General features: G+C 32.2%; 1 protein-coding gene across 1 annotated transcript in view; it reads left to right on the forward strand.

Moving 5' to 3' along the window:
• Positions 1-2,939: 2,939 nt before the first annotated feature.
• LOC132757079 (band 4.1-like protein 3) overlaps positions 2,940-25,649 on the forward strand; it is a gene marked incomplete at its 5' end in the record, with an annotated part of 42,746 nt that continues 20,036 nt past the window's right edge. The window contains 3 exon segments of the mRNA XM_060748261.1: positions 2,940-3,044; positions 5,877-5,919; positions 24,944-25,064. Coding sequence (XP_060604244.1) covers positions 2,940-3,044; positions 5,877-5,919; positions 24,944-25,064 — 269 coding nt within the window.

Here is a 25,649-nt window from a genome sequence, read left to right on the forward strand (position 1 = left end):
AATGAGAAACCACAAAGACTTAATTAAGTAATAAAAGGAGAGGTGACTGTTGTCACTCTTCAACAGTAAAATGTTAAAAGGTTTAACTGACATTATAAAATGATAATGTCTAATCAGAGCTTTTTTAGACAGATATTAGTTACTGACACATAAATTATTTATTGATAAATTGCAGGAAATTCTTTATTTCAATATAAGAGTTTTTTTCGTTTGCTTTATATATTGAATTATGTCTAATTAATGAAATCCTGTACAAAAAACAACATTAGTTTCACCAATATCATATGTTACCAAGTATTTTTACACCTTGCTCTAATTTTGGATTTTGGATGATGCTCAACTTATCTTGTTTTCACACATGCTAAGATCTATTAATTTCTGTAAAAAATGATTATAAAGAAAGCACTGTCTGTTTTGAGTATAATAACTTATTCTTTTTCTTTCATAAAACTTTGGAAGCAGATTTGTTGCCTAGTTTTGTGATTTTGTTGTGTCCGTTTTTGAAACCAGGATAAATTTAAGGGCTTATCATCTTTGGTTTTCTATTTTTATTAATACATGACTGCACTATACTATTTATGGCAATATTGACTGTTATACACATCAAATTAATTTTAAACCACTTATGACCCAAGCAAGTTTGTAACACAACAACAGTTTCTAGGCTTTGAGGAGTCTTTGAAAATATTTATTTTTCACGTCTGTCATCCCTTAGATATTTAAATTTGTATATTAATCAGACTTCTCTGTAATGCATTTCAATACTTATGAAAGCAATCCAGTTTCACTTCCATGTATGCCAAGTCATGTTCTTTTCCTAGATATTGATATTCTTTAGTCTGATTTGTGACCTATTTAATTAACAAGAACACTCTTTTACTTAATCCTACACACACTTGACACTATGTCATTATCTTTAGTTGCTAATTTTGCTTGGCCTAATTTGCAGTGTTACTTACCAGTAATGATAGGCAGTAATCTCCTGGTGTTCTCTATGGTAGTTCTGGAGATATTCTTGTTAACCTATTAATATAATGTAACAGATAAGTAATCAATAATTCTTTAACCTCCCTACCTTTGATATCAGTCAACAGCTGATGAAGAAATTTTCTGTTACATAAATATCAATAATGGTAACATGGAAAATGGTATATTTGTGAAATAACTAAGCTAAACATCAAAGGTAGCGTTGATAATGCTTGCTGATCTTGGTGCTTAGTCTGTATAGCTGTGAGTTTGAATCCCACAAAGGAGTCCCAGTAATAAAGTGCCAGCAATGGCATCAACTTGGGAATTTCAGATTAATATTAGGTTCTAATGGGCCTGTTTGATGGTCCTTCAAGAAGCTTTTGTCTGAGATAATGCACAGAGATGCATCCTTCAACTTGGTGCTCTTCCATAGTTAACTTATATTAAGCCCCCAGAGGATCTTGACTCACGCTGTCATGCAGTAAACTGAAATAAAGTCTTGGGACCAAAACCAAACATGTAAATTTATTTCCGATGCCTTGTAAAAAAGTACCTTCTGCAATTGTCGCCACTTATACTAATGAATTATGCATCACAAGTATCTAATGACCTTGTGATACATAACGTTCGAAATGTTAACTCTTGTTTAGTATACATGTACAGTTATGCTTTTGCATAACTTAGATTACTACAGGGTAATGAATTAAAATCTATTAATGTAAACTTAGATTACTAAATGAATTAAATTCAATTAATGATGAAACTTTTAATAAAGAAAGTTAAAATTCTAAATATAGCTTTCAGCAACAAGAACGTTTTATAGTTCAACGAGGAATCGTTAAAGACTAGAATCTTTTAATTTTCAGCAAAAAAAATGTTTAATTAGGTCATAACATAATCTAAATATTAGATGGTTTTAGATTTGGTGTATTAAAAGTAGTACATTTAAATTATATTTAGAGTGACATTGACCAAGTGACATTAAAAAAGTAAACTGTTTGCATATGAAATGAATACATTTGTGCTTCTGCATATTTTACAATTTATATATTACCTTTATGTGTATTGAAGCAGAAACTTATTGAACTTAGCCTACATAATAGTGAATACACCGCCTTCGTAAAACGCTAAAACTTGTGTTTTGTTACATAAAAAAACTGAAAGCTTTGTATTGGATTTGAAACATAATGCACTGAACAAATATTTGACTAGGTTTTGAAAAATATGCTTGTATTGAAGTTAGAGCGCAATTTCCCACCAATGACTAATTCCGCGTAATTTGCATTGTAATGATAAATTACGGAAAAATTGTCATGCAGGCAGACTTACTAAAAAACCATTCATTCTCACAAACAATTATAATTTGTTAGGTTAGAAAATAGTCCTATTTTTGTGTTTTGTGCATACTTTATAATGAAAACAGTTTTTGTGGATGTCAGTGACACAATAATATTTTTTATTCACTTTATATTCTGTGAGTGATCAGATACAAATATCAGTGATCAATTAGTGATCAATCATTATCAGTGATCAATCAGAGATCAGTAACCATGTATATAAATAAGCTGGAAGAAATTTTTAAGGATCTTAAGGAGATTTAAGGAGAAATCAATTGGTTTAATTAAAAAAACAAAAAAAACTTTCCTTTTGACTTTTTAGTTGTGTCTGAATGGTAATATTCTTCCATTTTGTAAACAAACTAAGAATATTCTGTAGAATAGTTTGTCACCTTAGTTCAGTAACAGGTTAAGTCCTTCTAAATTTAATAGGAGTTAACAAGTTACTACACTAAGGTGACAACTGATATACTTATAAATTATCACAAGTAGAATAACAAGACAAATAACAATTTTTATTCTATCATTTGACAAACCTTTTGCTGACTTGAAAAGTTTGTAGACAGTTTGGTTGTGATGCAAATATTTACAATGTTTATACATAATGTTACACGACATGTTTTTGTATTTCAGAAAAATTCATTGGGACAACTGGTGTTTGATAAAGTGACAAAACACCTTGATGTAATAGAGACAGACTACTTCGGGCTCACTTACAGGGATAAATCTGGCAAAAAGGTAAGAAAAAGCGAGTCTAGTGTGTGTAAGACATCAGGAAAATCAACATATAAGCCACATAAACTTGATACCTTCATCAGTGCAAAACATAATAACAAGGCATCAAGAAACATTCCTGTAGGAATTTGGAAAGTTTTGTTAATTAGTTCAAATGTGTAGGACGTTAGTCTGTAGCATCAAGACTTAAACACACACCTCTGAAATCTGTTCTTGGAAGCAACTAGTACAGAGCAACATTTTTTACAAGTATAGGTTCTTGCTCATTTGGAAGCTATGGCTTGCCTCTGGCTTGGTTTGAACCTATGGGGCTAGTGGTTTTCAGAATACAAAATCTGACAGGTTATCCACTTGGCCTTGCCGCTGATGGTTTATATAGAGACAGTGTTTATAGACTGTCTGGTAAGAAATGTGTGGTCCAAACGTTATCACAAATTGCTGAACCAATACAGAATGGGAACAAAGGGATTCTACCATTGGTGTTGTTAAATACTCTTGTAGTATTTCTATATTGGAATCTTTGAATTTAACCATCTGGATCCGGTTGTTCAAAACATTGGTTAGTGTTAACCAGTGGTTAAATTCATTATCCTCTGGTTAAATTTTGTCCGTTGGATAAGTTCTGTTGCTCAAAACTTATCCAACGGATAAAATGCGTTATCCAGTGGTTAACTTTAACCAGTCCGAGGACCACCGGATAAAGCCCTTAACCAGTGGTTAGCCATCATCATTAAAACAGTCTAAACCATAAAAACTTGTTTGAAACCAGATTTTTCTTACAAATATATGTTTATTTTGTCTTAACTAGAACATTTCATATGAAATGCATAGGATTAAATTGAAACATTTCTGAAAAAGTGCTTTTAGAACCCTTTTTCAACCTGAATTTGTTGTTGTTGTAGTTCAGAAAATTCAGTTAAACAGTCATAACTTTCTTATTTTTTAATAAAACATACAAGTGTCAGTACTCATTTTCTTAGTTAGAACATTACCCATCTAATGGAAGTAATTTCAATTCAAAATTTGGAAAAAAATTGTTTTTGAATTTTTTACCTATGTGTGTCTAAGGGAAAAATAGATCTATCGATACTTTTAGGCCTTTGATATACTTTTGCTTTATTCCAAAAACATGAAAGCACAAAACATTCAAAATTAAGTCTTTGGGAGCTTCCTGACTATTAGAAGATTATTACTCATCAATAAATCAGCCATTTTGTTTCCAGAATCACTAACCGGCCCTGTTGCATTGTGGTACTTAACCAGTGGATAAATACGCAATCCACTGGTTAGGTAGCCAGGGTACTATCCAACTGTCGAACAATGAAATTTTATCCACTGGATAGCTGGCCGCTGGTTAAGGTTTTAACCAGTGGATAAGCTATCCATTGGTTAATTTTAACCAATGTTTTGAACAACCCGGTCCAGCACTTCAAAATTGAAAGCAGGATCTGTCTATTGCACAAAATCAGCTATGTGCATGTTACATAATACATGTACTTTTGTTTTTTTTAAATTACCCGATTTTGTATTGACATCTCTAATCTTATCAATATATGCTTCCAGATTCATGGCAGAACATGTTTTAAAGCTATTAATTAATTTAAATTAATGTTTGAAGTATTGACAGGTTCTGATTTTATAAGATAAACCCAATTAAGTCTTGACACAAACTATCAAATGTAGACATTTCAATTTTAACTTTAATTGCCTCACATAAATTGAGATTTTTTTTTATTACGGATTATATTTCCCTTTGATGTGCAAATCCAAATAAGCAGCATAGCTTTCAAAACTGGTTAATTTGAATGCTTAAGAAATCATTATTCCAGCTTTCCTTTTTTTCTCCTCATTCCATGTAAGGCACATTGTCCAATGATGTAGAAATATGATACTTAATTTAGAAAGCCTAGGGTTAAAAAGAAGGAAATTACTAACCAATGAGCAGGCAACTTCAAGTGAGCAAAGTGTAACCCTTAAGGTCTGTTTTATTTTTCAATGCATCAACTTTTTTGATCTCTCCAGGCCAAAATGGTAAGATCAAATTGACTTTAGCAGAGCAAGTTTGATTGAATGTAATATATTCCTAAAATGTTGGCCTTACATTACTGGTTACACAAGCCTGTCCAAATTGCTGCTTGTGCAAAAGAATAATATGAATACAATCATTTTATAGATAAATATTTTAAGATTTCATTTATAGAATTAATTATGGGCTTGTAATCAGCCAATGCTTTTGAAAGTAAATGCATATCACTGTACATTCCATGTTCACAAGTTAAAAGGTCTTGAAATATGCATACTAAGAGTTTCTGGGTATAATTATATAACTTTTCAAAGGTTTTCTTTGTAATATATATTAGCTACTGGCACCTTCTGGTACTGAAACAAGTGGAGAGAGTGGAAATTGCAAATGACAGATAAAGTTAAAGGACTAATGTAGTTAAAGTATATTACACACAGTCAGGAAACTGGGTTTGAAGTATAAATGTCAGATCAATAGGTGAATTGAAAATATGTAGGAAGAATAAAATGTATGAAATATGAGGAATGCACATATCTGTAGGTGAACTTATACATTGTATATTAATTGTATATTAAGTGTTTTCTGTACATAATTTGATATTACATTTTACAATATAACCTGGTGCACTTTATACATAAGGTGCTGACAGATTTGCCATCTTCATGCAGTAATGGCTTAACTCCTATTATAGTTTAATAGGAGTTAACCTGTTACTGCACTAAGGTGACAAATACAAAGTTTTACAATTTTGTCATTCATCAAATTTGTAGCAATTTTCATATAGTTGTAACTTTATACTTTTATCTTTTCAGTTCTGGTTGGATAATACAAAAAAGATCTCAAAACAAGTAAAAGGTAAGTAAGACATTTATGTATACAATAGGGTTGTAAATAAATCTAAACCCTATATGTTAAGAATGTGGTGCTTTAACTCAGGCTTTACATTTTATCTAGACTTATTGGTTGGGACAGTGTAATTGATGGTAATTGGTTAGGAAAAATAAAGTGAACTTTAAGGCTGAATCATTAATTCAGAGCAGAAAAAAAGTTTTATTTATTGTTTTGTTTGGTTGTACTTTAGTCACTTTGTTTCTGTGGTAAATATAGGATGTGCATACATACATATATATAAGCTATATATAGCTTTTGATGCACCATTGTTGTAATGTTAGTAATTGATTGGGCTATTAGGTTGTTTACTTATGAATCACTGTGTCCTTACCTCTCTGGTTCAAGGTTCAAATCTCCTTAGAGACTGGATTCTTTGATGTGAGGCAGTTAAGCTCATGAAATTATAGTGGTTGACTTATTGCTTGTGCCTAAAGTAATATTAAGAGCGGTCTTGTCTCCATTGGTTTAACAACTAAAAAGTCACCAAAGGACCTTGATTATAAGTTACACTGTTACTTTGTATATAAAATAAAAGAATCAGGTTGTTATGAAAACTTTCAAGTTTTAAGTTGGACTATTCACCTTGGATTTTGAGTTAAGTTCAAAATAAAAATACTTAATTATGACACAGATATGATATTATGGTACTGGTTTCATGCAGATGATTTTTCTGATAATTAAACAAATGCAACAATCTTACACTCAAACCAGTACTTGAAAGCGTAGACTCTTTAACCTTTATTATAACTATATGGGTGCCCTCGAACAACCTAAATGAAAGTGATACTGCCTATTGTAACAAAACTTTTAGTGTGGACCATTTATGGTGAAGGCCCTGTAATAACTGGTCATTTTTACTGAGAGGAAAATCAATTATAGCTATATACACTGCAATAAAACTGGACACATTATGACCCCCATAAGCCATTAACTTTATGATAGTACTCTCCTGGTCATTTACTGTATAAAAGTGTTTGTAAAAGTTAAGATCGCTGTGTTTTTGTTGCTTGAATATTTTCTGTATTTTCACTCCACCAGCACAAGCTGTTCTTGTATTATATTATCAATAAAGAAATTGATACTTGGGGGTTCTGAGGAATGCAGACAATTTATCCCAGGTTTTTTTTTTTATACCAAGGTCTTAATTTTGTGACAGCTGGCACTATTGCTATTTTCTCTCTTTAAGATTTTTCGTGATAAAAAAGCGTGTCTGTGGTTAGTTGGCTGTAGCACTAAAATATTAAATCCGGTTTCAGTGAAGTAGAAATAACAGTTTTTACTGCTCAAACAGTTAATACTTTAAATTGAAAAAATAGAATTATTATTTTTCTTTTTCAATGATGTCTTTCAAAAACTGTCTTGATTTTTGAACTTACTTAATATTATATTCATAATGGCAAACAGATTATAAAATTTGCTGTGATAATAATTTATGTTTTTCTTTATATAATTTTCTTCAGATTTGATAATTTTTGTAATTATTTTTCCAAGAAAAAACAACTTGATTTCTTAAATGGCAGGAAAGTCGAGGCAAAACATAAAAAAACAGAGATTGAAAAAATGAATTTTATTTTAGAAACGCTCCAAAAATATTTTTAAGATTATGAGATTTCATGATGGCATATCTGATAAATGATAAAGAATGAAAAAAAAATGTTATGAATATTTGTTGTGAATCACTGAATCACGTTTAATCGACCAATCTTGTTTTGTTTTGACTGCAATTGTGGTTTTTGCATGTTTTTACTTTCTTTATATTAAAAGATAGAGTTGATTTTTTTTATCATTATACCCCCGCACAACAAAGTTGTAAGGGGGGTATACTGGAATCAGCTTGTCCGTCCGGCCGTCCGGCCGTCTGGCCGTCCGGCGTCCGGCCGTCCGTCGGTTTTTTCTTGTCCGCCCAATAACTTAAGATTCCTATGACCCACAGCCTTCATATTTGGCATGGTGGTTACTCATGATTAGTAGATGACGCCTATTGATTTTGAGGTCACCAGGTCAAAGGTCAAGGTCACAGGGGCCTTGACTTCAAAAACCTTGTCCGCCCAATAACTTAAGATTCCTATGACCCACTGTCTTCATATTTGGCATGGTGGTTAGTCATGATTAGTAGATGACCCCTATTGATTTTGAGGTCACCAGGTCAAAGGTCAAGGTCACAGGGGCCTTGACTTCAAAAACCTTGTCCGCCCAATAACTTAAGATTCCTATGACCCACAGTCTTCATATTTGGCATGGTTTTTATTCATGATTAGTAGATGACCCCTATCGATTTTGAGGTCACCAGGTCAAAGGTCAAGGTCACAGGGGCCTTGACTTCAAAAACCTTGTCTGCCCAATAACTTAAGATTCCTATGACCCACTGTCTTCATATTTGGCATGGTGGTTAGTCATGATTAGTAGATGACCCCTATTGATTTTGAGTTCACCAGGTCAAAGGTCAAGGTCACAGGGGCCTTGACTTCAAAAACCTTGTCTGCCCAATAACTTAAGATTCCTATGACCCACTGTCTTCATATTTGGCATGGAGGTTAGTCATGATTAGTAGATGACCCCTATTGATTTTGAGGTCACCAGGTCAAAGGTCAAGGTCACAGGGGCCTTGACTTCAAAAAGCTCTTTCGCCCTATAACTTAAGATTCCTTTGACCCATAGTCTTCATATTTGGCATGGAGGTTAGTCATGATAAGTAGATGACCCCTATTGATTTTGAGGTCACCAGGTCAAAGGTCAAGGTCACAGGGGCCTTGACTCCAAAAAGCTTGTCCGCCCAATAACTTAAGATTCTTTTGACCCACAGTCTTCATATTTGGAATGGAGGTTAGTCATGATTTGTAGATGGCCCCTATTGATTTTGAGGTGACCAGGTCAAAGGTCAAGGTCACAGGGACTTTGACTTCAAAAAGTTTGTCCACCCATTTATGACTCACAGTCTTCATATTTAGCATGGATGTTGATCATGACTATAAGGTGATCCCTATTGATTTTGAGGTCACTGGGTCAAAGATCAAGGTCACAGGGACCTTGACAAAAAAAGCTTTTCTTAATTGTTAAAGAATATCCTGTCCGCAATGTATTGATTTTGACATTTTCACATTTGAAGCATGTAGAATACATAACTTAGCAATGCACTGGCTTAGTAACCTCAGATTTGGCAGGGAGGTTGTCCTTGAGCTCTAAATGCCCACTGTTGATTCTGACAAAGTGGTATGCGGGGGTATTCACGCCATGATAGTGGCAGTTCTAGTTTTGTTAAGTGAAGTATACTTGAAAAATAATATATTGATAGACATTAATGGTTCTTTGTTTAGGCTTAAAACTTAAGGCATCTTAAAAGAAATATTTGTTTCTCATTATTCTGTCTGAAAACCAACAACATGCCGCTATTATGATTTAATGTTTTATATTGATAGTATTGTAACTGGAAGTTCATTAAATGGGGCTTACAAAAGTTCAATGATGGTGTAGATGTGCAAACCGGTGCTTTGTCATGCAGGGGATGTAAATCACTTTAATATACATGTATACAAACTTAATTTTGGAGCAATCTGGAAAAAAACATTCAATTTAAGGGAAAATTTCAAAATTTGTAATAACTGAATAGTAAATATCTTGGTCTGCACTGGTCGCATGGGTAGCAGAATTTGAGCCTTTAGGGTATCAACTTGGGAACTGAAAACAAAACTATATTTATTTAGCCTAGAAATTATACTAATGTCATGTTATGACAGATATAAACATAACAAAAGAAGTTACAGCTGATTGTTTAGACACATTGTGTTGATGGTTCATGCAAAATGAGCCAACTTTCTGTCGCAATATAAATTAATTTGGATCTTCTTTGTGTGAGAGGAAAGAATAAATCCTTCTGTTTAAGTTATACAATATATCTTCTATAATCACTTTGCATTTATTCATAGGAGAAGAGCTTCCTCCCCTTCTGTTGGGAATCATATTGTTGTTTTCTATTTTAGGGATTTAATGGTTGATTTTAGGTCGATAGTGTCCATGAAAGCATGATTTTTATTTAAACTAAGACCTTTATTGCCTACCATAGGAAAGTCTTCAATTACCTTCAGTCTAAGAATCTAACATGAAAACTGTCTTGCTGAATTTCATGTGACAGTTGCTGAATTTCATGTGACAGTTGCTGAATTTCATGTGACAGTGCTATCTTATGTCAATTAAGTATGTGTTTCTTTCTTGATAAAAAAGCAAAGGTTATTTTTGTAAAAACAATTCAAAGGTAAAATCAGTTTTTTTTTTAAAGGTTTTTATTCAAAAAGTTTAGAAGGCCAAAAATTCCTTGCCGGCTGGGAGTCCACAAATTAGAAAGCAATGCCCTGAATGTTTTTCCCATTCAATCAAGGGGTATATTTAGAAATTTTCCTTAAAAAATGATACATGGTTTTGTCCATATTGATATAGTGACAAGTCCATTTATGTTATGTAGTATGGTAAAAAAGGTTTTGAAAGGCGCACTGCTTCGGTCAGTATTATCTCTCATCCTCAAGTTAATTACATAACCTTTCCGGCTTCAAAAGAAAAATTTGAAAGTAAATGTCCTGAAATTATAATTTCTGAGTTTATTATCATACTACATGAAGCTTGTTATCAATGAAGGTAAACACAAATTTCAGACGTTCCCATACTTGAAGTTATATAAATCGTTGTCCGTGTTGAGGATATTAAATAAAATACCCGCAAGCATAAGATTCTCTGAAATTTAATTATCTGCTAAACTTAAATTTTGTTGCACTGATGTAAAGTGAGTCAATGAAATTTAAGAGCCTTTACATGCTTTTTCCCCTTGTCAGATTTGTAAGACTTTGAAAAGATTTTGTCGATGTGATCTTTGTTTAACAGCTGTATTCATACCAGTTGAAATTTGAAAAAGAAAAATTGGGAAAAAAACTGAATAGGCGGCTTAGATTAATGATGAATAACACCGCTGCTTTTTAACACCCTTTGAAGATAACTTTCACACATTTTGAAGGTCATGTGTTTTCATGAAATTTGATTTTCATTACGCATGAGAATTTTATTGAAAGTGCATTTTATATGCAAAATTATAGATTTAAATTTTAAGCATCTATAAGCTGTCTTTGCATTTATTACAATATACCATATTTCCGCAAATAATTGCACTGCAATATATCTTTTCACAAATATGATATTTAAAGAAATTTATAAGTTGTACGTAACTATGAGAAAGTTGGATCAACATGATGACCATGTGGAATTTAAAGACAAACATGGAATGAAAGTATGAGTTGAAAATATTGAATTATTAATATTTATATTATACAATTTATTTGAAGCGTTGTCTTCAAACCTTTTAATTTTTCTTTCCTTAAATATTCATGGTCCATTGGTGCATGTGTTAGCATTGGTATGGTATCAGTAACATAATGAATAGTAATGGATAAGGTTGATGAAGTCACTAAAATAGTAGCGCATTTCTTTATAAGGTCATTGCCTTTATTTGCACTTTAAAGTTGTTTTTCTTTATGTATATTTTGATGTATTATTCTATTTTGGACTAAAGGTTGTTGACTGTCTATAATTATGTTGACAAAGTGTTCTCTATTTGTTAAGTAACTAAGTTTCCATCAAGGTGTGCAGATAGGTTATTGCATTGAATTGCATGTTTTCTATTTCTTAACTATTTGTCATTATAAACACAATCTGAGCATTGCAATAATTATAAACAAGATCTTGATTGAGTAAAATTGATTGATTCTCAGGAAACACTGAAAGTTAAGTCATTCAAATTTGCCCTTTAAGTGTTCACCATAATATAGTGTTAACCTGAATGAGGAAATGGAAGAAATTTTGTGATGGCTTGAGAATAGATAAAGTCTTTGTTATAATGATTGGACACTGGAGAAACACTCATAGGGACTGGCCAATGTTTTTTCCTCAAATACAAGTGGTCAAATTGCTTCACTAATTGAACATGCTGATTGTAAAACTTGCCAAAAATCTCTCTGGCCACAAATTATCTTGTCAATTATAACAATGCAATACACCTGCTAAGTTTTTTTGTTTTTGACCCAGACAAGAAACCATGTCTGAACACTAAGACTACAACAGGGTATAAAAACTTATTCTATATCTCAACATTGTTAATTAATGATATATCTCAGCAAAATAAATGTGAGAGCATAGGGGTCATTCAGGTCATCTCAACACATAACCTGTTGTTAATGATGTCCTATAAAACCAATATATGCAATCATGTTGTTAAACAATTGATGATGGACAGTTTATAGCTCCTAGCAGTTTATTAGATAGTTCATATTATCCATATTATTATGGACTTGTGGTTAAATTAAATATACTTTTGAGTCTCGAAACTTTGCTGATGGGCATTTTCAACACATGTTGTTTTCTCTTTTTGATCAGATAAATTAATGATTATATAGATCTTATATTTGATTAAATTTGTTCTCACATAATTGTCATTTTCATAATATTTTATAGGGAAAACAATTTCATATTATATAGGGAATTAAATTGAATCAAGATTAAAACAGTTGATATTTTATATATTAATTCTTATGCAATTTATTATGCATTCTTCTCCTACACTTTTAGCTGATTGTGGCATCATCGGATTGAATCACATCTTAAAAATGGCGCATGATTTGCTTTGACCATTTATAAAGCATTTCTCACAAAAACTTTCATTTAGCTACGATGGACGTGGAAAGAAGGTCATCAGGTTGTGGTTATCAGATGCCTCTCAACCAAGATTCAATACTTGGTTCGAATCCTGCTTAGGTGACGCAAAACCATGAGACTCGACACTCAGGTTCAAAAACACTTCAATCTTAAGAATCTTAATGATCCTGGTCAAGGTCAAAGTAAATAAATGAGCTTTTAAAGAAATGATATTAACATGTATTGTTGATTTTCTTGATTTATGTTATGAAATAGACTTTTTGAATAGCATTTTCATTTTTCTTTTGCAATGAAGTATGTTTGTTTAAAGCAGAAGAAACAACAAAATGTAGGCTTGACAGAGAAGATTGTTGGCAAGTGGAAGTAGCTGAGCCTGCTGTGATAAACGGTGACAGTTCACAACCAGAGAATGTTTCTGACATTTTCACTAATTATTTTTATATCAATTGCCTGACTGCTGACTAGAAGATGTGATATAACTTGCATTGAATTTGGAACAGTCCATTTTGAAAACTTAAGGATTTTAATACTATAATACAAAAATTGAGCCACAAACAGTATAGGGTCTGGTCAGAAGACTGCACTGTCAGGCCTGGCTCATTTTCATTGTCTTATAGCTTGTTACTAGCTGTCAAATGTGTCATTTGTTCAGAGACATGGTCATGGCCCTTAGTCTGATCTGACATGATCTCTGGAATGCATGAGAGGCATACATTTTAAACTACTGCAACAAAGATCTGAACAAGGCACAGGGCAACGCCAATGACAAGCAAGACATCTAACAAATTACAACCTCAGAATTGTTTCATCAAGAGGTTTGGTGCTTCATGCATCTGTAATTTTTATTATACTGTAAATGTTGAAATTGCCAGAAAACATTGCAACTGTGTAGATATTTATGACTTAGTCATTTAAATTTGCACATTAGAGTTTAGATTCAAAATCCAGTTTTAAGTTTGAATTGGTTGGTAATGGTTGGTTGGTTACCTGAAGGACTTCTAGTATCAAATGAAGACTGATGAGTTTTATTGTTTGAAATTTAATAATTTTGTTGTACAGCAGTTTTAATGGGGCTGTTAAAGTGCGAGGATTAAATGCTATAGATAGTATATTAATCTAAATGATACAGCATTTTAATGTAAACACTTGAACAATTGTTCTTAAGAAATAACTTGATTTTACTATATCATTTTCATCAGCTCTTTTGTAAATTTAAATAATTTCTTTTATGTATTCTGAAGTTCTTATTTGTAAAGTGTCACTTTTGACATATCGGTCAATCTTATCATTAGGATATCTTTGTAACAGATTTTCACAAGCAATTTTGTATTGAATGACAAAAGTTTGCTCTTTTTGAATGCTGTGGACTGTTTGGGTGTTCGCAATTGACCCTTTACTTAATGATCAGATATCCACTTTAAAATCTCACATATAATTTTATAGGTTTCAGAAAAAAAGGTTGGGTCAGGTTACTGTAAAATGGCCAAAGGTCATGTCTCAATCCTTTATTGACCAATTAAGGAGGCACATTATTATCAACACATTTCAACAAGGTTTGATGGATGACCTGTGATGTTTTGGTTGTTGAATAATAGATTTAGTTTAATCTTGTCAAGAGCACATCAATATTGCACCTTTTGTAGCAATTAATTTGATGGACTAAAAAGATGTAATTCAGAACTCGTCAAAATGTGCTCTTTAGGTGCTCTTTACTTTGTTCTAAGTATATTATAATGACCAGTGTTGTTATATTTTGGTTTCTGCAATAAGTGTTATATGTTAGGATATTTATATACATTATAATGCTCACTATTGCAGATCTCGGGTTTATTTAGTTCTTAGTATGGTACATATTTGAATGTCAGTTAAACAATAAAAAAACACTTTGTTTGATTATCTCCCTTTGTGATTTGGGCCATTTAAAACTGTGCAGACATCACAAGAATGTTGGGATGTCTATCTCAGGGTTGCTGAGAATGTTTTCAATAGACATGTTCAGTACATAAAAAGGTATTTCCCAACTACTGCTATTTCAAAACAGAAAAGATTTTGCATGGGAAAATGATGAAGAAAAGAAAAAAACATTCAGAATGCCTCCCACTTGAATGTTTATTGAGAAAAGGTAACTTTAACTTGTGTGTTCTGTTTAAATGTTCAGTTGCAAGAATTTAGGCTAGAAAAGTAGAATCTATTAGTTTCAGGTGACACAGAAAGACAGATATTCTATTGAAAATGTAGAAAAATGTGGTTGGTTTAATTATATATCATTTCCCATCAGAAAAAAAGAGATTCGTTTTTTGGCCTAATCTGTTTTTCAATGATCTTGTGGTTGTACAGCATACATGGTAGGAAATGATGCATAACCTCCTCACCAAATATATGTACAGGTGAGTTATATCATTGATACAGCATAGCGAATGTTCCTTTTTCATTATAATTTAAAGATTTGGTTCATTACTTCTCTTTAGGTTCATTACATTTCTTTAGGTTCAATAACATCTTGTTTTGCTCATAGCAGTGTTTGTACCTGTTGAATAACATACATGAATTGCTGATAATTAATGATTTATTGCATATAAAGTGAGATATATTTTTTTCATTTGCAATGTTTTCAAAGTTTCGATGACCTGGCTGATTGAAAAATACAGTAATAAAAATGTTTTTGACATACATGAGTTGTTTTAACCTTGATAGGAGGAAAAAAGTTGTTTTATGCCAGTTTAAAAGATAAAAAAGTTATTGCAGAAAAATATATTTTTGTTTATTTAGTATAATAAATGGAATTTTTTTTTTCAAAAACCACTTAGTTGGGTCAGGAAGTAGGTAGCCATTGCTGGTTATGGTGTTACCACTCAACCCGTTAAAGGGACTGTGGGTTTAATCTGCCCCAGGGGAGATCATTGATCCCAACTTATTCATATAAGTTTACTCCTGGGTTAAGATAACATGTAGACTCATAAATATTTGTGCTCTGACTTAAATTTACCATCTGATAGTCGAGCTTGTTCAATAATTAACAACTGACTAAACTTTTAATGAATGCCTGCTGTTATTTTGTATGAGAAAGAGATATATTTGTAGCCAAGTTGTTTTTTTGCCTGTTTCACACCCTGAAAATCAATGAATAGACATTTATTACAAAAGCTTATCAGTTTTCTTATTGTAACAGAGTATGGAGATATCATAGTCAGGCAGAAAGATATAAATTATTTGTGTCATTTTAAGTCAGAGATAATGTCATGGTGGGAGGAAATTATTTACTATTCTACAAAAATGCTTTTACTTATCTTGACAAACATTTTAATCATTTGTAACCAAGTGTTTTCTACTACACTGGTTTACTCTAAACATCTTCGGTGTCAGACTTGATTAGATAACCCATTTACTCTGGGGGGGAAAAAAACTTGCAAGCTGTCAGATTTGCAGATTGTAGAAATAGCTATTTAACAAGATTTTTGGCGTTTTTTTTTCTTTCCTCTTCATGATTATATTGTTGTTAACTTGATGGAGATATTTCACAGTCAGTTATGATGCATCATGCTTTAGCTCACCTATTCATTGATGTGTGTAGATAGGTTTAAACTGGCCACTGGAAATTGATAACCATATGGGCCAGATTATCTGCGCACTTGCTGGTCCAATCATAGAGCCCACTTTAGTGGCGCCTTGTCATGCAGAGTCTTCCTGGAACCTGTTCTTCTCTTGTTGGTGGTTGAAGGAGACAACAATACTTTCCAAAGCATCACTTATTTTCGACGACATCTCTAACTCTTGCTAGCGCCACCCTCCTGAGTTATACACGACAGGTCAACCAGTCGCCTATGGTACTTGAGATGATTTGACCTTGACCTGCCGTGTGCCTTCTATGTGATGTGACACCTCGGGAGATATTTGGATTCATTGAAATAGTCATGTGCTGTTTTAGTACCTAAAGCCCAGGCATCAGGTCTGAGTGTTGTTGTTGGCATTAATATATAAATGCATGGGTTATTTCAAGTCTTTTTTTGAGCAGCTCCATTTCACATTAAACACTCAAGATATTCATTGTCTAATACCTGCGCACAATTGTCTTCAGGATCATGGTTGTAAAAACCATAACTATAGCATTGATTCACTGAATTGTCCCCCCTAGTGAATTTCATGCAATCAAGTGAAACTTATATTAAGCTGTCCAGTTAACTTTCATCTTAATTATTTTGATGAAATTAAGAATCTGCTTTCATTTAATAATTATCCAGATATATTATAATATAGCATAACCTGGTGTGTTTTAAGACAGTCGATTTATTTACTTATCATCGCCTGATCTTGTGTGTGTGCTGAATAATTCAGTTTGTCCTTTAAGTAAAATTCATTGCTTAATAAATGTCAAGTAATGCATGGTGTAAATGTTCAATTAAATGAATTGTAATCAGCTTCAATTATTCACACAATAACTGGTAGAGTTAACCAGGGGCTCAGGACCTTAACATGGCTGATGCATTACCTTCACTGAAGAATGTAGGAGTGTCTGGCTGAGCGGTTATGGTTGTTGACCTAAACTTACTTACCCCTCACTGCAGTGGGTATGAATCCCAACAGGGACTTTGGATTCTTTCATTTGAGGAAACTATCCAGCTAGCTTATGGAACGTTTGTGGTTCTTACTCAGTGCCCTTTCATGTCTGAAATAATGCACAGAAGGGCACCTGAGGTCTTTTCACCAGTAAAGCTGGAGTGTCACCATATGACCTGTACTGAGTCGTTGTGAATGTAAAACCCAATCAAACAAACAAATCTTCAAACATCATTCTGAAACAGACTCATGTTTTGCTTGGCCTAAAAAATTGGCGTCTAATTAATCTGAACTGCTGCCTTGGGAATTTAATTGTAATTTGATTCATACAGGAGTGTGATTTATTAATCTCTGATAAGAAGGGACTGCAGGAATTGTTGGGGTCATCAGAGGTCAACCTATGATATCTGCATTCCATGTCCATTTGATTGAATTTTGTCTGAAGGTCAGTTGCCATAATGTTAAAGGGTAGTAAAATATTTGCTCGTAGTATTTAGATGTAGGTTTGTTATTAAATAGAATTTTTATTTTGTTGTTTTGTAAATTTCATTTTCGACACTTTGGTAACAAAATAAGATAATTAAAATTTGAAAAGAAAAAAAAAAGCAAAACTTTGCCACAGTAATTACAATTTTCCTCTTCTTAACGTATAACCATTGCCAGTCTGTAAGTCTTAGGAATATATAATTATTTAACTTGTAATAAAAAGTTTTTTTCCCCTTTTGACATTTTTGCTGACATGGACTCAGGTTATTGCATCCTTTCTTTTGTTTGATTATACATGTCTGTAATGTTGTCCCTATGTAAATATTGTAAATGTAAATTAGTTAATTAACAACATTCCATGGCTGTTATGTCACGGTAGTTACAAAATACTTATAAAAAAATTATTGATACAAATTGGAGTTTGTATAAAAGGTTTTCTGTTCCAATTATGTCCGAGTGCTTAATTGTTTGAATTTTACTAGTTATCAAATCTGCGCTTAAAAGCATTAAGCATTACCAAGATGTTTGTCGATCTAAATTGTCATATTGATGCTTGGTAGAGAGTCCTAATGGTGGTGTATTAAATATATTTTTTATAGGTTAATTTCTGTTACATAAATTTACCTGAAGTCATATTATTTCAATGTTTTAGTCATTGCACAGTTCATTTATTATGAAATGGTAGTTAAGTGTTGGAAGGTGTTCTGGGGTCACTGAAGAGCTGTTTATTACCGTGGTAACAATACAGGATGACAGGTGGGAGGGGAAAACCATGTAATTTGAACTCCACAGTCAAATGGTTTAGGTCATAAAAAATTGGGAACATAATCATTTGATACTGTATGTGTAAGAATGAATATTGTAGCTTTAGGCAATATTGTGAAAGTATTTATGTGGAAACATAAACAAGACAACATTTGTGTTTGTGTAATAATTTTGTTGTTTTTTTCCCCAAATTTTTTTATATAATATTTTTAAATGGAAAGCAGAAAGAAGAATTTTTACTGATTTCATTATGTTCATAATAATAAGCCTTCAGGGTCAAGGTCACTCAAGGTCACACAATATTGTTTGCCTGTTAAATGATGGTGTTTTTATTCAATGTTTATTTTAATTTCTCTGTAAAGGTGATGATAATTAACGGTTGATAGGTTTGTAATTAAACGTGTAATGTTAACATTCCGTCTGCATGACAGATGTAAACAGTTTATGTATATACAATTATTAAAGTACAAATATCTCAAATATTATATGACAAACTTTGAGATATAGGTTTATTTTCTGCAAGCATCGTAACTTAAGGGAGCTAGGCCATTACAGTAACTCACAGTGCACATACTTAGGTCAGAGGACATAACAGTAACTCATTCCACATGTGTCACAAGTTATAATTCTAGCTACCTCACAATATTGCCCCCTCGCTGAGTTGTCAAAGTTCTAGTCTAAGACATTTCTTTGATTTAAAATTCCTTGTAATGAAGCTCTTAAATGTTTACAGGTCATGGTTGGTGGTTCACTAAAAAAATAGGCGCTCACTTGTGCATGAGGGGAATTTTTTCATGCCCTTACCACTTTAGGAGTGTGTGAGGCGGGTGGAGGGATAGGAACCATATGAAATTGCCCTTATCTGTTACGCTGTGACCTTCATTAGACTGACAGAAAAAGTGGAATATTTGTATATCCATTTCTAGTTCTTCCTAGATTGTAATGTGTTGGACGTCATGCTGTGACTTAACTAAAGAAAGACCTCGTGTGTGCTCCCTTATCTACATTATTTCAGGCGTGATGAGTGGGATTTACATAAAACAACAGATTTAAAGTAAAATCCCATTAACTGGTCACATATAAGTGCAAGATGTGACATTTCAGGTAACAAGAGAAATTAGGTTCATTTAAGCACTGGTTGAAAAGACCTGTGAAATTCTGTGACAGTTAAATTATCTAAATGACCTGTTGTGAATATTATTCTCAATTTTTGATGTAAATAAACAGTTTCTAAATGTTTATCATCTAGTGTCTCCTCCCCGGGGATATATATTCTGAAAATATTTATCTTGTGGTTTGATAAGTAATAATACTTATATAGTGGTAATAAAACCATTTCATGGATCACTGAAAACAAATATATGAAGTTACATTGTGGTAATACCTTAAATAAGCAAAATAACAATCATTACATCAAGTTAAAAAAACGTGTGGTTTTGAGTAAAGTTCAACCCCTGAATCATTGGACAAAACTTTTAGTTTTAAATGCACATTCTGTGCATTTGCCTTAAAGATTTTGTTACTGAATTCCCTTCAACTTAATAATGGACTATACCACATTCAAAGCAGGGCATGTCCATTATACAAATTTGAGAGGGTAAGGGTTTAGAGATTTTTTTAAAATCAATGTGAGCCCAACCTTTTTATCAGGATGACTCAATAAGCAAACAGAGATTTTGTGGGGTTTATAGAATGATTATCTTGAGTATTACTATACATGGTTACATGAAGTTAGTTATGGTATTCTGTTATAGCTATGGTATGTCTGTGGTGAAGTTTGGTCATCTTATCAGCAAATTTAGTGGACAGATGGTGGTCTCAAAACAGACTCTTTAAACTTGTATGTTTAGTAAATAGAGTACTTAGCCTTAATAATAAGGTGCTCAAACTATAAATGTGACATCCTTGGTGAATCATATATTAAAAGTGAAATGATTTTAGGTAGATCAAATCACTGACAGGAGTATTAGAGTGGATTCACTTTAGCACTTTAGTCAATAGTAAAAATTTTACTGTTAACTATAAAGGGCATTAAAGAGTATAATAATGCAATATATAGAAAGGGCATTGAAACACAAGGTTCTAATTGGGCTATTGTGATCGGCCTTGTACAAATCTGATAACCTTGTTCCTCTTATAACAGTTACATTGGCAGTGTTTATTCCATTAAACAATTATTATTACACTTGACACTTATCTTGCCCTTCTAGCTAAAGGGAGGTAATTATGTTACTGTCAGGATTGAATTTTTTTTTTTTGTTAAAAAAAGGTATCAGAACATCCTGGTATTTCTTATGGGTGTGATTATATACAATGTTGTTGGACTTCATGTACTTGTAACTTCTGATTACATGTCATGATGAACTTTGACCTAAGCATGACAGTTACAGGATATGTTTCATTAGAAATGCAGACAGTTGTTTATTTATTTAAACTGTTTTCATAATCAAGTCATGTATAAAAAAAACATCCTTAAATTAATTGTGAAATCTATTTATTGTTCTCCTCTTAATCAAGACTGCAAAATATTTTTAACCTGCAGAAAAAAATTAAGCCTTTAATTAAAAGCCACGTGAGGCCTGCAGTGACCCTTGCAGTGTGACCTCAGGCTCCTGTTTTTGTATTGTTATATTGAAATTCTTTAGCTTTAACTTAATTGAATGGACTGTTCAATTTTGTCTGGATTTGATTATATTCAGTGAAATATCTCTGGTATAGATAGCTTAATTATCATAGAAGCTCATGTTTTTTCACTGAAGGCCCTTCAGGACAGGTTTTACTGTTAAGTTATAAATGACCCTTAATGTAAAGTTCATTATAATACTCAGGTATCTAAACCTTTGACTTTCTGAAAATTTTAATATGACAATGTCTGGGATGTCCCATGTATGAAAAAACATTACTTTAAATTTAAAGCTTTCAATGCAAAGGCACTTTTCCAATATAATATTATATATATATACATTGTATATACTGATCATGCATCATCACTTACTTGTTTAAATTAAATTGTGAATCTGCGAAGTGTATTTTAAAGTGCAGCCAAAGCTGGTCTGTGTGAGAAAAGCCTATTTATTTTCTTTGCATCATTTAAGACTGTTGAACTTTACTTTTTTGCCTTTGAAAATGAAGATGTAAATTTGAAATTAAATAAGATTTTCTTTAAACTTGAAAGGCATTAATTTTGATTTCTTGAAATTACATCTGTCTGATTTAAAAGGGAAAAATGTTAAAAAGGCGTGCATATTTTAAATGATGAATTATATTTTAATGACCCTGAAATGTATTTAAATATGAGTAGGTGGGAATTGATGAATTGAGTAAAGTTTTGGGTGATAATATCATATGTTTAACATGTTATAGCTGTAGAGTTTATAATATATATATATATATATATATATATATATGATGCTCAGTAGACCTGAGTAATTAAATATGTAAGTTTTTACATACATTTGAATATTAACATACTTAATTTGCAATATGCAATATTATATACAATAACTAATTGCTCACAATCAACAGCATTTTTCTATTCAAATAGTTCTATGTATATTATGTCAGAAAAGGATGGGAAACATTGGATTCCTACTGAAAAAAAGAGAGATAAATTTAGTATATCATAGTGAAAATATCATTTACACCATAATAATTGCTGATGAGGGAAATCAAATTATTTGGGATTCTTATTAGGGCATTATGTAACATAACACTATGTTAGAGACACAATTAGAACATATGTATAGAGATTGAATAAGAATGGCGATGCCTTTTCTTGAAAAAATGCATTTCATACATTTTAGAATTATTCTTTAAGTGTGGGAAAAAGTTATGTTAAAACAATTTTCTGTTTAACTTCAGCATAGTGAATTTGTTTATAACTTGCTTGAAGTGTTTATGATGACAAAATATGTCACATTGCTTAAGCGCTGTGTGTAGTGTTGAATTTATAATGTAATATATCAAAATATAAACTTATTTTATGTCTTAAAATGTGCCCCTGTAAATACATTAAAATTTAAATTTTTATGTTTCGCACTTTCACTCAGCTAATGTCATTTATTTTAATGAATGCACAAAATTGCTACAATTTCTGAGTCATACAGGGAAGAGACACCTTGGGTTCTTCGGATGGTTCAGTTGTTGGCCTGCTTTGAACTATGGGTGTGATATGACACATTGTTCCAATAATGGCACCGGCCAGCAGAAAAATTAATAGATCTTGTATTTGTATAATGGAGTTACAATTTGTTTTGTGATCTGAATTAGGATTGTTTTTGTTTTTCTGGTTTTGAGGCCAATTTTAACATCTATAAATGTTTTCGATCCACCTTAGTGGTTAAAAAATTCTTGGATAATTAACCACCTATTGGCAATTTCTCTGCATTAGTGACCGATTACATGTGCTAATCCCACATGATTTCTTTGTTAATCAGGGATGAGACTCAATGTCAAAGATCAGTTGTGAAGGAGGAATTTTGTCTGGCCCGAGGATCGGACCAGCGACCTTGGATTACTGAATCACAATTAAAATTGGTGTATATGTTGTAAGGTTGACAATCTGCAAATATTATATACACACCATGTGTTACAAACAAGAGTCGAAAAATACCTTTCATAGCTAAAGATTTAACACATGATTTAATAATGTCCGTGCTGGGTCTACTTGATATCCCTCGCAGTATGCTGGAAAGATATAATGTAAAGTAAATACATGACATCAAACTGGGTCAAAATATCAAATGAAACTGTATACTGTCTCCTTAAAGGTGAATGATACCTTTAATATCAAGTACTTAAATGGCAAAAGTATGGGAAAATATCAGTTGTAAAAAGATAATCAGTGTTGACCTATTTTCACATTGATATTTATTCATTTCATAGGCTAGAAATCTTAGCCTGAAGTCAATTTGATTTGCAAGCACAGGGATGTTGAAATGTCATTTTCATTAATATTGAACTTATTATAATATATTAAAGGTATGCTTTTCTCAAGTTTTTATAAAAGTTTGATATGTCAGACAATTGCATACCAGATCAACTTTAATTCTCAACAGTTTAGGTCACAAGCTGTGTTAACGTTCTGAAATATCAGTTGAAAATTATATTATCGAAGTCATTCCATACATCACTGACATCATATATTTGCAAACCGGCCCCTCCATTAAGCAGCCCCAGGCCCCTCAAGTTGAAGCAGCCCCTGGCCAGGGGAAACGAGCCATGGTTTAAACTGAGTTTTCATCTGACTCATGAGGATTAAATCACGTAAGTGGTATCAGTTCCTGGCCCTCCCAGGCTTGAGATTTCACCAGATTTATAATTTGCTCAGGTCCCAAAACCAACATATTGATTATTCTCTTAATTCTTTAGGGATGGCTGGAAGATGCAGGTTCTTAAAGTTAAATGATCCAAATACAAATCATTAGACATGTTCATTAGATACATATAACAAATTGCTATTAAAGGGTTAAATAAAACAATATTTCAGTACTAAATGAACTTTTTAGAATAAAAATAGAATGTCATGATCTGATAATAAGTAAAAAAATGGCCTTCATTTTTTATTGTAAGTTAACAAGACTGTTGCACGAAGTCTTGAGTCATTTGTATGATTTATGGTAGTTGTATTATTTTTTTGTGGGAATAGGTAACACAGTATTGTAACAATACTGTGAAATATTATTGTAACTATTTATAACAGAAAATCAAGAATGTTTTAAACTTTGTAATGTTACTGTTATGTACATTTTTTGGAAGTTTGTGACAAATATAATTTTTATTTTGATATTGATATGATAAATGTGTCATTATACTCGTATTATTGCTAAAATTGCTTCTGTTCAATTCATATGGTGGGAGAAAATATATCAAAAATTGTATGGAAAAAAATTTGGATTGTTGAATATATAATTACATGGGTTATACAAATTAGACATTAAAAAATGACCCAATTTACAGTAACGGCACAGGTGTTAGATCTAGAGTTTTTAGCCCATTGATCTTATAATTATGATTTATACCTTGCTTTCGTGCAAGACGCAAGACTTTTCTGAATACATAAATGTATAAAGTTGTCAGCAGCCTACTATTAACAAATTATGCTTATTTTAGTGTAAAAATTTGCAACTACTTTAGTTTGGGCCTTAGTGGTTTAGAAATGTGTAGTAATAATATTATTGTTGTTGGATTTAGCTTGTCCAAAACAGTTATTTAGATGTATATTTCTCGACTTGGTTTGTCATATTCTGTAAGAATAGACCTGAGATTAATCAGTGGAGTCTTGGGTTAAATGTCACTATTTTTATTGTGCTAATACTATCATCATACAGGTTGACTTAATCTATAAATACATTAATTAATTGTAAATAGCTTTTGCCTTTTTCTTGAAACTGGCTTTTTTAAAAAAAAAAAGTGCATATGAAAATCAATAGTGATGACTATTTTTTTGTATTTTATGAAATAATTTAAGTTTTCACCTTTTCTGTATTTTCAGGAGGAACATGGGTTTTCGAGTTTCAAGTGAAGTTTTATCCTCCGGACCCGATGGCACTGAAAGAAGATGTTACGAGATACCAGCTTAGTTTACAAGTTAGAGTAGATCTCTTCAATGGCAGGTAAATGATCAGTAACTTCTCAGTAGCTTGTTTGTTCCTGTTATGTATTATATTTACTGTATTTCTTAGGGTTTCAAGTTCAGATTTACCATCACTTAGAGCAATCGGTTGTCTTCAAGTTTATACAGAATCTATTTTACACTAATTCTGTATGAAGGTATACGCTAACTGACACTTTCTTGAAATCCTCTCTTGAATCCATGCAACCAGTACTGAACAGTAAGTGTATAGTTCCTCATTAAAGGAAACCATTGGTTTTGCCTCTGACAAAGTTTGAATACATGCCTGCAGCTTTCTTTAGCTTTCTGATCTGACAATTTGACCACTTGGTCAATTGCTTCTATTATTATAAACAGTCAACAGTCTTGTAAGATTGGATGTGCAGTTCTATAGTTGTGGCATTGACCTGTCTGACATTCTTGTCACTGTTGGTAAAAAGAGGTTAAGTGATAAGAGCATAGAATTTGGTTTGGTTTTGATTTCCAAAATTATACTTCAGGTTTTGAATTGCAATGGAATTGGAAATCAACATTTCCAATTACATTAAAGAATAAAATGCCACTGACCTGTCACAATACTATTAAT

Source organism: Ruditapes philippinarum, unplaced genomic scaffold, assembly GCF_026571515.1.
Source record: "Ruditapes philippinarum isolate M1 unplaced genomic scaffold, ASM2657151v2 ctg5562_1_1_1_1, whole genome shotgun sequence".
Classification (NCBI taxonomy): Eukaryota; Metazoa; Mollusca; class Bivalvia; order Venerida; family Veneridae; genus Ruditapes; species Ruditapes philippinarum.